Here is an 11,019-nt window from a genome sequence, read left to right on the forward strand (position 1 = left end):
AGGAACCATGGAGAGGAACCATGGAGAGCATCCTGAGTAGGTGCATCACTGTCTGGTTTGGGAGCTGCGCTACATCTGATCACAAGACAACTTAAACAAAGACTCTTCAGTGAGGACAGCTGAAAAGATCATAGGGGACTTTTTTTTCCTTCTCTCATGGAATGATTAACCACTGTATCCAAAAGGCTCTCAGCATTGTGAGAGACCCATCAGACCTATGAAACACATCAGACCTATGAAACCCATCAGACCCATCAGACCTATGAAACCCATCAGACCTATGAAACACATCAGACCTATGAAACACATCAGACCCATCAGACCTATGAAACCCATCAGACCTATGAAACCCATCAGACTTATGAAACTCATCAGACCAATGAGACCCATCAGATCCATCACAGGGGCTTCTTACTCTCCCACCATCTGGCCATCACACACAAACACAACTGGACTGTGTAACTTGGTCACATGCACTAACACAACATTGCTAATCTGTTATTCCAGAATGTTTTTTTCTACCTCATGTGCCATTCAGTACTATGTACTGACCAACACTGGCTACAGTCTAGACTCTTCAATTACTTTGTTTAGATATTGTATTTATTTTGTCTTTTTTGTATTTTTTTGGGGTCTCAGTTTTAAACGAATTCAGGTGTGGGTCGTTTGAAGTATGAACACGATATGTATCAAATGCATCTGAACAAACCAAACGCACAATGGCACAAGATGCAGCACAAAACACATATCAACAGAACTAATGCGTCGAAAACAAAATGATTCCCCTTACCGTGGTCAGCTGGATCAGAAACCCAAGTTGTCTTCTCTGTGCAGTTTACCTTCTTTAGTATGTGCAGAGTTTTCTGGGGCTCCTTTATCCATTTTACCACCGCTTGTGTTTCCAGAGGGTAAAAATAACACCAGGTATACACAACCCTGAAAAGTGCATTAAGACCATGGACTATATCATACGTGAATCACGTGCAATCTACTACATGCACGATTGAGATTATCGTTATTAGAATCGAGGGTTTTGACAGCAGCGCCTGTGAAACACGCAGTAAACTTACAGTATATATATAAACTTTACATATAATTTAAACATATAGTAAACTTTACATATAATATATAAGATTATATGTAAAGGGCTGTATTTAAAAAATGCCTTTATTTTTATAATATAGCCTAATGTGATTTGCGTCCATTTTCCAGGAGTTATAAAAAAATTTCATATTCTGGGAAGCAAGATTTACTGGAGAGATGTCAGAAGAGGTGAGATTAGAGGTGAAGTGAGTGGTGAGATGAGGTGAGGTGTGAGGTGAGAAGTGAGGTGAGTGGTGAGATTAGAGGTGAGGTGTGAGGTGAGAAGTGAGGTGAGTGGTGAGATTAGAGGTGAGATAAGTGGTGAGATTAGAGGAGAGGTGAGGTGTGAGGTGAGGAGAGAGTTGAGGTGAGGTGAGAGGTGAGGTGAGAGGTGAGGTGAGTGGTGAGGTGAGTGGTGAGGTGTGACGTGAGTGGTGAGGTGTGATGTGAGGTGTGACGTGGTGAGGTGAGTGGTGAGGTGAGTGGTGAGGTGTGACGTGAGGTGAGTGGTGAGGTGAGATTAGAGGTGAGGTGTGAGGTGAGGAGAGAGTTGAGGTGACGTGAGTGGTGAGGTGTGAGGTGAGTGGTGAGGTGTGAGGTGAGATTAGAGGTGAGGTGTGAGGTGAGGAGAGAGTTGAGGTGAGGTGAGTGGTGAGTGGTGAGGTGTGAGGTGAGTGGTAAGGTGTGAGGTGAGTGGTGAGGTGAGTGGTAAGGTGTGAGTGGTGAGGTGAGGAGAGAGGTGAGTAGTGTAAGGTGAGGTGAGTGGTGAGGTGAGTGGTGAGGTGAGATTAGAGGTGAGGTGTGAGGTGAGGAGAGAGTTGAGGTGACGTGAGTAGTGAGGTGAGTGGTGAGGTGTGAGGTGAGGTGAGTGGTGAGGTGTGAGGAGAGGTGTGGTGAGGTGAGTGGTGAGGTGAGTGGTGAGGTGTGAGTGGTAAGGTGTAAGGTGAGGTGAGTGGTGAGGTGTGAGTGGTGAGGTGTGAAGTGAGTGGTGAGGTGTGAGTGGTGAGGTGAGTGGTGAGGTGAGATTAGAGGTGAGGTGTGAGGTGAGGAGAGAGTTGAGGTGACGTGAGTAGTGAGGTGAGTGGTGAGGTGTGGTGAGGTGAGTGGTGAGGTGTGAGGTGAGGTGTGAGGAGAGAGGTGAGGTGTGAGGTGAGGTGTGAGGAGAGGTGTGGTGAGGTGAGTGGTGAGGTGTGAGGTGAGGAAAGAGGTGAGGTGAGAGTTGAGATGAGAAGTTAGATGTGAGGTGAGAGGATAATTATTTAATGACAATCTAACTCAAATATTTACTTCTCTGTAGTACATAGTGCATGTCCATGTTGAGATATGTATGTCTGTGGTGAGGATGAGGAAGATGACATCCTTGTATAAAGATACGTTATTCCTAATTATCTTTGTATATGACATCCTGTAGGTTATTTGTAAATGTTCTATACATATATCCTGATATTACTATGAACTGAAGATGTTAGACTACTGGTGCTCTGTCATAGCCTGAAGAACTGGACATTGTAATGGTCATAATGGTTATAATGGATATAATGGTTAGAACATTTGGAAAGTAGATGTATGTTTAAAAACAACAAAGAAAACTTACCTGTATATATATTTTTTCAGCAAACGGGTTTTGGGCAGTAGGACACAAGCATTTCAGCTTGTCAAGCACTCAGAACCAGATGAAGATATTTGTGCAGATGTACACAGCATTTCTACTGCTGCAGTCCCAGAGTGTCACAGAGCAGTAAAGGATCGTGTATATGACGCACAAACAGACGACTCCTCTTCTCATTCTGCCCCACCCACTTATTAGTGACGTCAGTGCCCAAAGAAAGCGTAGTAGGTGACTGTTGAGATGTTTGTCGCTGTGCGTGAACAAACTTTTGCTTTAACGTACACCAGAATACACTCCACATTTTATTTTCACCACAAGGGGCGCACTTTAAAAAGGTCTCTGGCATAAAGGTCTTTAATTCTATAAAGGAGACCGGTTCTGTTGCTTTAATGAGATTAAAATCATGTAAGGTTCTCTGAAGAGGTTGTTAATGTGATTTTGGGTGTGATCATGTTTGTGTCTCGCATAAGCAATTCAACACTATGATCTATTTAAATTATTTAAATTAGATATTTAAATTATATTTTAATTTAACATTCCCCCTGACCATTCCATTCCACCTGACCATTATAACATTCAATTTGACCATTTCAGTGTTTACAAAATTATCTGTATTGATCAAACATGGTTTGCTGAAGAAGTTCATGTCCATTTAGGCAGCATGTAACATAAATGGTGTGGAAACCACATTCAATGATTAAAGTTTTGAGTAAACACAGCAAACAGTTTGAGATGAAGAGACAGTAGAGAACTATAGGCAGTATGACTGTGACAGAAAGGGTGAAGCAAAGACTAAAGAAACCAAAGAAGGTCATCCACATGAATAAATAACGAAGGCAAATGAGAGTCAGAAACCCCAGAAACACGAAGACTTTACAACATTTGAATGTGCAACAGGAGCTCCAGTATACAGGTGTGGATACCACAACAGTGAAATAAGCAGGCTGTGAATCATGGGAGTTGAACTGGGGTTAGATATTTGTGTGTTTGTTTGTAGATATTCTGTGTGTGTTTGTTTGTGTGCAGAGCTCTGAGCCTATTGGAAAGGCTGGTCATCTGATTTGTTTGTAGAGTTTGGATGCAAAAATATGGTTTTAGCAAGAATTGAGGTGTTTGCTTTTTCCAAAATTGTGAGATGTTTTGCGTGTTGTGTGTGTGGCATTGGCTGCAGTGTGTTAAGTTTTGACAAAAGGAGACATACTTTCAGAAACTGGGTCTTAGCGACCACAAAAGTTTGATCTGTTTCATCATCATGTTTCAGAACAGGACAGATCATCTTACCATGTGGAAGGTTGTTGTTGAATTCCTCCTTACAGAATTCCTCTATTCGCTCTTTAAGATTAGAGAGAGATTTCTTCACTTCATCAAATGAGAGATGTTGATGGACAGAGATCCTGGATGAGTCCTCACATCCAGAAGAGACACGGAGAGACTGGAAACTCTACAAAGAGAAGAAAACAGTGGAGAAAGATAAAGGTGAACAAGAGTAATGAATGAACTCACACAAATTAGACCAAAGACACATTTGTTATTACACAGACACTTTATATTTATTGTTGTCTTAATGAGCTTGTGTGAAGAGTCATAATAGAAACTTGATGAGGAGCAGGTTCCTCTGTATCTGAGTGTTTATAGAGACTTCATGAGGAGCAGGTTCCTCTGTATCTGAGTGTTTATAGAAACTTCATGAGGAGCAGGTTCCTCTGTATCTGAGTGTTTATAGAGACTTCATGAGGAGCAGGTTCCTCTGTATCTGAGTGTTTATAGAAACTTGATGAGGAGCAGGTTCCTCTGTATCTGAGTGTTTGCTACCTGGAGGAAATGGATGTGATCCTCTGTGTGGGAGAGCTGCTCCAGCTCAGTGTCTCTCCTCTTAAGATCAGTGATCTCCTGATACAGTTGATCCAGGAGTCCTTCAACTTGACTCAGTTCAGCCTTCTCCTGAGCTCTGATCAGTTCTCTCACCTCACAGCGCTTTTTCTCAATGGAGCAGATCAGTTCAGTAAAGATCTTCTCACTGTCCTCCACTGCTGTCTGTGCAGAACACTGTTAGGAGACACAGACAAGATGGACGTTCATTTAAAGCTGAACTATCCCAAAGTGTGACAACACTATTCTCCTCACTAGCTGATGGAGGAGAGGTTCTACACTGGTCTCCTCACTAGCTGATGGAGGAGAGGTCCTACACTGGTCTCCTCACTAGCTGATGGAGGAGAGGTCCTACACTGGTCTCCTCACTAGCTGATGGAGGAGAGGTCTGTCTGAGCTCTGAAGTAGCTGCTCCATCAGTTCTCTGCTCAGTTCTCACATTCAGAGTGTCCACAGCCTGCTGCAGCTCCTGGACCTTCTTCTCTTTCTCCTGGATTCTCTGCTGGAGTTTTCTCTGCTCCTCCTCTCTGTGGACAAATGCATTACATTAGTGACTATAACTAGGGAGTTATAGCTAAGAGGTGTGATTATGAATGGATGCTAAATAGTAGCAAAAACATTGTGCACTCTGCTGTCCATAAAATGTTCTTTGATGGGTGTTTGATGGGTGTCATCTAGGCAGACTGGTATGACTAGTCAGTTAACATTGAGTATCAACTACAGAATGAATATATTTTAAAATACAAATAATATCATTCTCATTACCGTCATGTTTTATTTTTAATTTGAAAATTAGCCCCATTTATTATTTGTTTTTTTTCAAGATTACAAAAACTGATTAAGACAGGCATGTGCAAAATCCGTCCCGGGGGACAAATACAGACTGTGTTCAAATGTACCCCACCCCAAGAATCATACACAAACACAACCCTACCCTAACACTTTATTTCATAAATTAGTTCATTTAATGAATGCCAGGCAGAATAGTCCCTCCCACTCAAAAAAAGTTTGAAAAACACTGCTCTAGGGGAGATAGGTAGTGCTCTAGGGGACTAGGTAGTGCTCTAGGGGGAATAGGTAGTGCTCTAGGGGGAATAGGTAGTGCTCTAGGGGGAATAAGTAGTGCTCTAGGGAAATAGGTGGTGTCTAGGAGAATAGGTAGTGCTCTGGGGGTAATAGGTAGTGTTCTAGGGGGAAAAGGTAGTGCTCTAGGGGAGATAGGTAGTGCTCTAGGGAGAATAGGTAGTGCTCTAGGGGGAATAGGTAGTGCTCTAGGAGGAGCAATTTTTGATTCTCATTCTTCCTCTTGTTCAGTAACTCTGTACAAGAATCCTCAGTTCCACTAACCTTTCCTCAGCAGAGACGTTTAGACGTCCTTTACCCAAACTCTCATCACTGTCTCCACTGTCCTCTGCTGTCTGGATTGTCTGGGTGTGAAGCCTCCTCACTCTCCACAGCCTCGTCGATCTCACTGTACAGCACACCAGGACCTATCACAACAACAGATGACATTTACGTTGCAGTTTGACTCTTGATGACCTCAATCTACTTTCCATCACCTTGACCTCAGCAGAGAAGTTTGGCGTTCTCCACTCAAACACTCATCACTGTCTCTACTGTCCTCTGCTGTGACCCTCGTCTCCCCAGGATTGTTCTGCTGGTGAGAAGAGGGTCTGGGAAGAGCTCCTCAGGATACACAATACTGCAACAGAAACTGTTCAAGAGTCCTAAACGCTACAAAGAGACAGTTACCAAGACATGTGAAGAACGAACCTGCCAGGCTGGGGGGAGGGAGGTGTGTGTGACTGACACTCCAGACCTTCTGGACCCAGACCTCCCTGAAGAACATCTCCAGCTTGAGAAAGATAAGCTTGTGCGTCTCTCTCAGCCTGGTCTCCATGCTGTACTGCTCGTGGTTCCTCTTGGAGAACGGCTGGAGAAAGAGGAGGAGATGCTGGAGATTACTAGAGAATTATTTGGTCCAAACATCCAGAACTTCATCATGGTGCTCTTCACACATGGAGATGATTTGGAGGAGGATGAGACTGTCGGAAGCTTTGTGGAAGGAGAAGGAGGATGTGAACTTCAGCAGCTGGTGAAGGACTGTGGAGACAGAATCCACTGCTTCAACAACACCAGCAGTGATAAGGGCCAGGTCATGGATTTACTAGAGAAGATCAATCTGATGATAACCACAAAGAGAGGAGAGTTTTGCATGGTTGAACAAGGTAAAACCAGCATACATACATTGATTGAGATTGCAGGACTGAAGTAACTAGTAACACTAGTAACTATAACTCAAAAATATTCTTTATTTCAGAGCCTCAAACAGGTTCTCCTTCCTCCTGTCGTGTTTGTCAGGTTTTATGATTAGACGTTTGGTGCATCACACCAGTCAGTTCAGCTCCACTGGTGCTTCTCACATCTGTTCTGATTTAATGTGTCAGAGTATGTAAACACCACATTGTATTATATCTCATGTAAACATCTTTAATCCTTATTATCATATTGTGCTTTTTATTCACACGTAAGTGAATTTGATTTATACCTACTTTATAAGTAAATATTTATGTTTACCATGAATACAGGAAGTGTGTAGGCGAGTAAAGAGGTTGGTGGATTGTGATTGGACAAAACCAAATGTTGTCTCTATTTCAGTGGGAGCAACAGACCCCTTTCAGGGTCCTGAGAGGAAAGAGCAGAGAAGACTGGTTTTACTGGGGAAGACTGGTTTTACTGGGGAAGACTGGAGCAGGAAAGAGTGCTACAGGAAACACCATTCTGGGGAGACACGTCTTCAAATCAGCAACAAGTTCAGCATCTCAAACAAAAGACTGCAGGTCTGCAACCATGGAGAGGGGGGGTAAAGAGATCACAGTGATCGACACCCCGGGACTCTACGACACCAGAAACGAGCAGGAAGCCACAAAGGAGATTTTAAAATGCCTGACATATGCATCTCCAGGACCTCATGCTTTTCTTATTGTGCTCAGAGTTGGCCGATTCACGTCTGAGGAGAAGGAGACGGTGAAGGAACTTAAAGATGCTTTTGGTGCAAATGCAGAAGACAACACCCTGATCCTCTTCACCCACAAGGATCAGCTAGAGAAGGAAAAACAGACAATCCAGCAGTACATCGAGACTGGAGATCCAGAACTCAGAAGCTTTGTGGAGAGCTGTGGAAACAGATTTTACTGTGTGGACAACAATTCTTCCCATTCCACACAATTTAAAGATCTCATGGCTGCTGTAGATACAATGGTGGATAAAAACCAAGGCATGTTCGTCTTGAACAATCAATTGTGAAGATCCAGGAAGAGAAGCTAAAGGAGAAATTAAAGTGCTACACTGAGGAACAGAAGCAGCAGAAGATATACTGGTGTTTACTGGAGGAGTCCAGAAGATATACTGGCGTTTACTGGAGGAGTCCAGAAGATATACTGGCGTTTACTGGAGGAGTCCAGAAGATATACTGGTGTTTACTGGAGGAGTCCAGAAGATATACTGGCATTTACTGGAGGAGTCCAGAAGATATACTGGTGTTTACTGGAGGAGTCCAGAAGATATACTGGTGTTTACTGGAGGAGTCCAGATCTGAAGCTAAAGAATCTCTCATTGCTGAAGTGTACATAACCATCATTGCTAAACTGCTGGGAAAGATAAAGATATCGGCAGAAGAGAGAGAGAACACAATCAAGGAAGCAGAGAGAAGAGGCGTGAGCCGAACACAAGCAGTGACAGCAGCATTCAAAGCCACTAGGAAACTAGCAAAGCAGACGATGTGTGGAGTTCAGTGAGAAGATTCATCAGTTAACTGAGAAGATTCATCATATTCATCATCCCATCCCAGTGTATATTTGACACTGTTTAGATACTTTCACAAATCAGCTTCAAATCCAAACATGATGCACCTTAAAGGGGAAGCAGAGTCGTTTTACTTCCACATTACTACCACATTCTTTCAGCCCTCAGTTTTGATTTAAGTGGCACAGTATCGCCCTCTAATGGCCATACAGAGAATTGGACAGAAAAGATTTATTTGTTCCCAATATTTTAGTTCCCTCAGATACAACAGGCGGTATTGAATGATTCACACTGGTAGATGAAAACAAAGAATCAACAATAGTGCTATACAGACACACACATCCTAACTGTACTAGAAATATTTAATATAAATAAGTCTAAATAACAATGATCATTTAAAAATTTAATGAAGTTTTATACATTTTTGAAAAATATAACCTTCCTTAGAACTGACGAGTACCAAATTCAGTCAAAGGTATGTACACCTTCAAATAACCTAAACTATCAAATTCAGTTAAGAAACATTTTCCATCAAATCCTCTCATCTAGCAAATCTAAATGTATAAAGACTGACAGCATCACTTCCTACAGTCCCAACATCATCCTGGAGGTGGAGTCATAACCAGGGTGGAGATGTGGAGATGCCTTCTTCACCAGGGTGGAGATAAGGAGGTGGAGTCATAACCAGGGTGGAGATGTGGAGATGCCTTCTTCCTCAGGGTGGAGACGTGTGTGGACAATGTCTCCACTACCCACCATAAACACACTACCCACCCACAAGACACCCAGAAATTCAGATTTACTGCCTTTTACAATATATATTATATCCACAATATAAATGACTAGCTGTAAAAACACAGCTCTTAATGTCTTAACAGTTTATTCTGTATTTCTAATTCATATGATTTTAATAAAGTGGAATAACTTATTTTACATGATTTCTTTTTAGTATCAACATCAAATTGAAACAGTATAAAATTCATGTGGTTTGGCCCTGTGAGAAGCAGAAGACGATAACACCCCAGCCACGCCTCCACCACACCCAAGCCACGCCCACAGCCACACACCCACCACACCCCCTTGTCATAAAGTCAATACTTCTCGTGTTCCCATGGTGTCATTCCCAGTCTCGTCAGGTCTCCTGATGTTGGGCTGGTTCTGAGATATGTGTGTGTGTGTGTGTGTGTGTGTGTGTGTGTGTGTGTGTGATCTGCTTCTGATTTCTTCATTCTCTCCCTCTGTCTGTCTTTCTGAATGTCTCTCTATCTGTCTGTTTGCCTGTCTCTCTGTGGTTGCCGGTCAGCGCTTGGCCACAGGGGGCGCTATAGCTCGGTGCGGGAGCGAGAGATGCGGGGGCCCTTCCTCATCTCTTTCCTCTTCTCCTCCTTCCTCCTTCGCTTCTGCTCCTCACGGAGAAGCTTCTGGAAGGCTTCTGCTGTGTGGAGCACCTGAGAGAGAGAGAGAGAGAGAGAGAGACAGAGAGACAGAGTCAGGTATAGAGACAGGGAGGGAGAGGGGGCAGATTGTGTGTGTGTGTGTGTAGGCACGTAGTTGTCTCACATCATCTCTCTCTGTACGGTAGGGGTTAATGAAGTCTGGAGACTTTTCCGTGATTCCCAATTCCTGTGACATCTGAGAGAGAGAGAGAGAGAGAGAGAGAGAGAGAGAGAGAGAGAGAGAGGAGTGACATTATACACTGATCACATGGCTTTTCTATGTGAGAAGCAAAAGTATTCAGTAATATCAGAGCATCTCTCTGGAAAGTGTAAGTTGATATTAAAGGGGATATCAGGGAGTATTTTAATTAAAGGGGGTATCAGAGTATTTTGTGACTAATCAGCTCTGTGTAACTGATATCTGCAGATGCTATTTATGCACACACACACACACACACACACACACACACACACACACACACACACACACACACACACCAGTGTGAGGACGTGCTGGTGTGCTCCCCCCCTGAACACGCCGGTCTGGTTACAGAACAACAGTCCCCAGCGTAGAAGACTCTCCCACTCGGTGTTACGGTCGTAGTAGTGATGCACGATCCGTGGGAACCGCAGAGCTACATCACCGAAGAACGCCGTGTTCTCCACCACATGGGAGTAGGCTGGGGTAAAGGGGCAAGGAGGGGGTGGAGAAACGGGGTAGATGGAGGTCAGAGCAGACAGACACAGCAGATCTGTGGTCAACACGCACACACCTCACACACACACACACACACACACACACACACACACACACACACACACTCAGTAGAAAACTACTCCATCTTCAAGAGGAATCTGAATGGAGACTCACTCCACAGGTGATCAGTGCTGTACTTTCATCTGTTACAACCTACCAGTGTTAATTAGTCTTAATTTAGTCTTTTGACTAAAATGTAATTTAGTTTTAGTCATAAGTTAGTCATTGGAGTTAGTCATTTTTAGTTTTAGTCGACTAATTATCATTATAATTTAGTTGACTAAAATATAAATGGTGTAATAGTCATTATATACACTTGCACAAAATGAAACATTTATTAACCAGTTACAGAATATTATTGTTTGTATGTGCAATATATACAAAAACACATTTCCAAACAACTTTATTGACCTGAACTTATAGTTATTGAGCATAATAATAACAAAACATTGATGACCAGT

General features: G+C 42.9%; 2 protein-coding genes across 2 annotated transcripts in view; one reads left to right on the forward strand and one right to left on the reverse strand.

Annotated features, from left to right (window-relative positions):
- The first annotated feature begins 6,066 nt into the window (after positions 1-6,066).
- LOC143516385 (GTPase IMAP family member 8) lies at positions 6,067-8,358 on the forward strand. The gene is given in 5 exon segments (XM_077007936.1): positions 6,067-6,083; positions 6,209-6,839; positions 7,226-7,844; positions 7,847-7,942; positions 8,117-8,358. Coding segments are annotated over 5 exon segments (1,605 nt in total).
- Positions 8,359-8,581: 223 nt separating this feature from the next.
- ccdc134 (coiled-coil domain containing 134) overlaps positions 8,582-11,019 on the reverse strand; it is a 10,759-nt gene continuing 8,321 nt past the window's right edge. Inside the window, exons 5-7 of the mRNA XM_077010333.1 lie at positions 10,300-10,481; positions 9,926-9,997; positions 8,582-9,813 (exon numbers count right to left, since the gene is read on the reverse strand). Coding sequence (XP_076866448.1) covers positions 9,688-9,813; positions 9,926-9,997; positions 10,300-10,481 — 380 coding nt within the window. The 3' untranslated portion in view covers positions 8,582-9,687. The remainder of the gene's footprint in view (positions 9,814-9,925; positions 9,998-10,299; positions 10,482-11,019) is intronic.

The sequence above is a fragment of the Brachyhypopomus gauderio genome, chromosome 6 (assembly GCF_052324685.1).
Source record: "Brachyhypopomus gauderio isolate BG-103 chromosome 6, BGAUD_0.2, whole genome shotgun sequence".
Classification (NCBI taxonomy): Eukaryota; Metazoa; Chordata; class Actinopteri; order Gymnotiformes; family Hypopomidae; genus Brachyhypopomus; species Brachyhypopomus gauderio.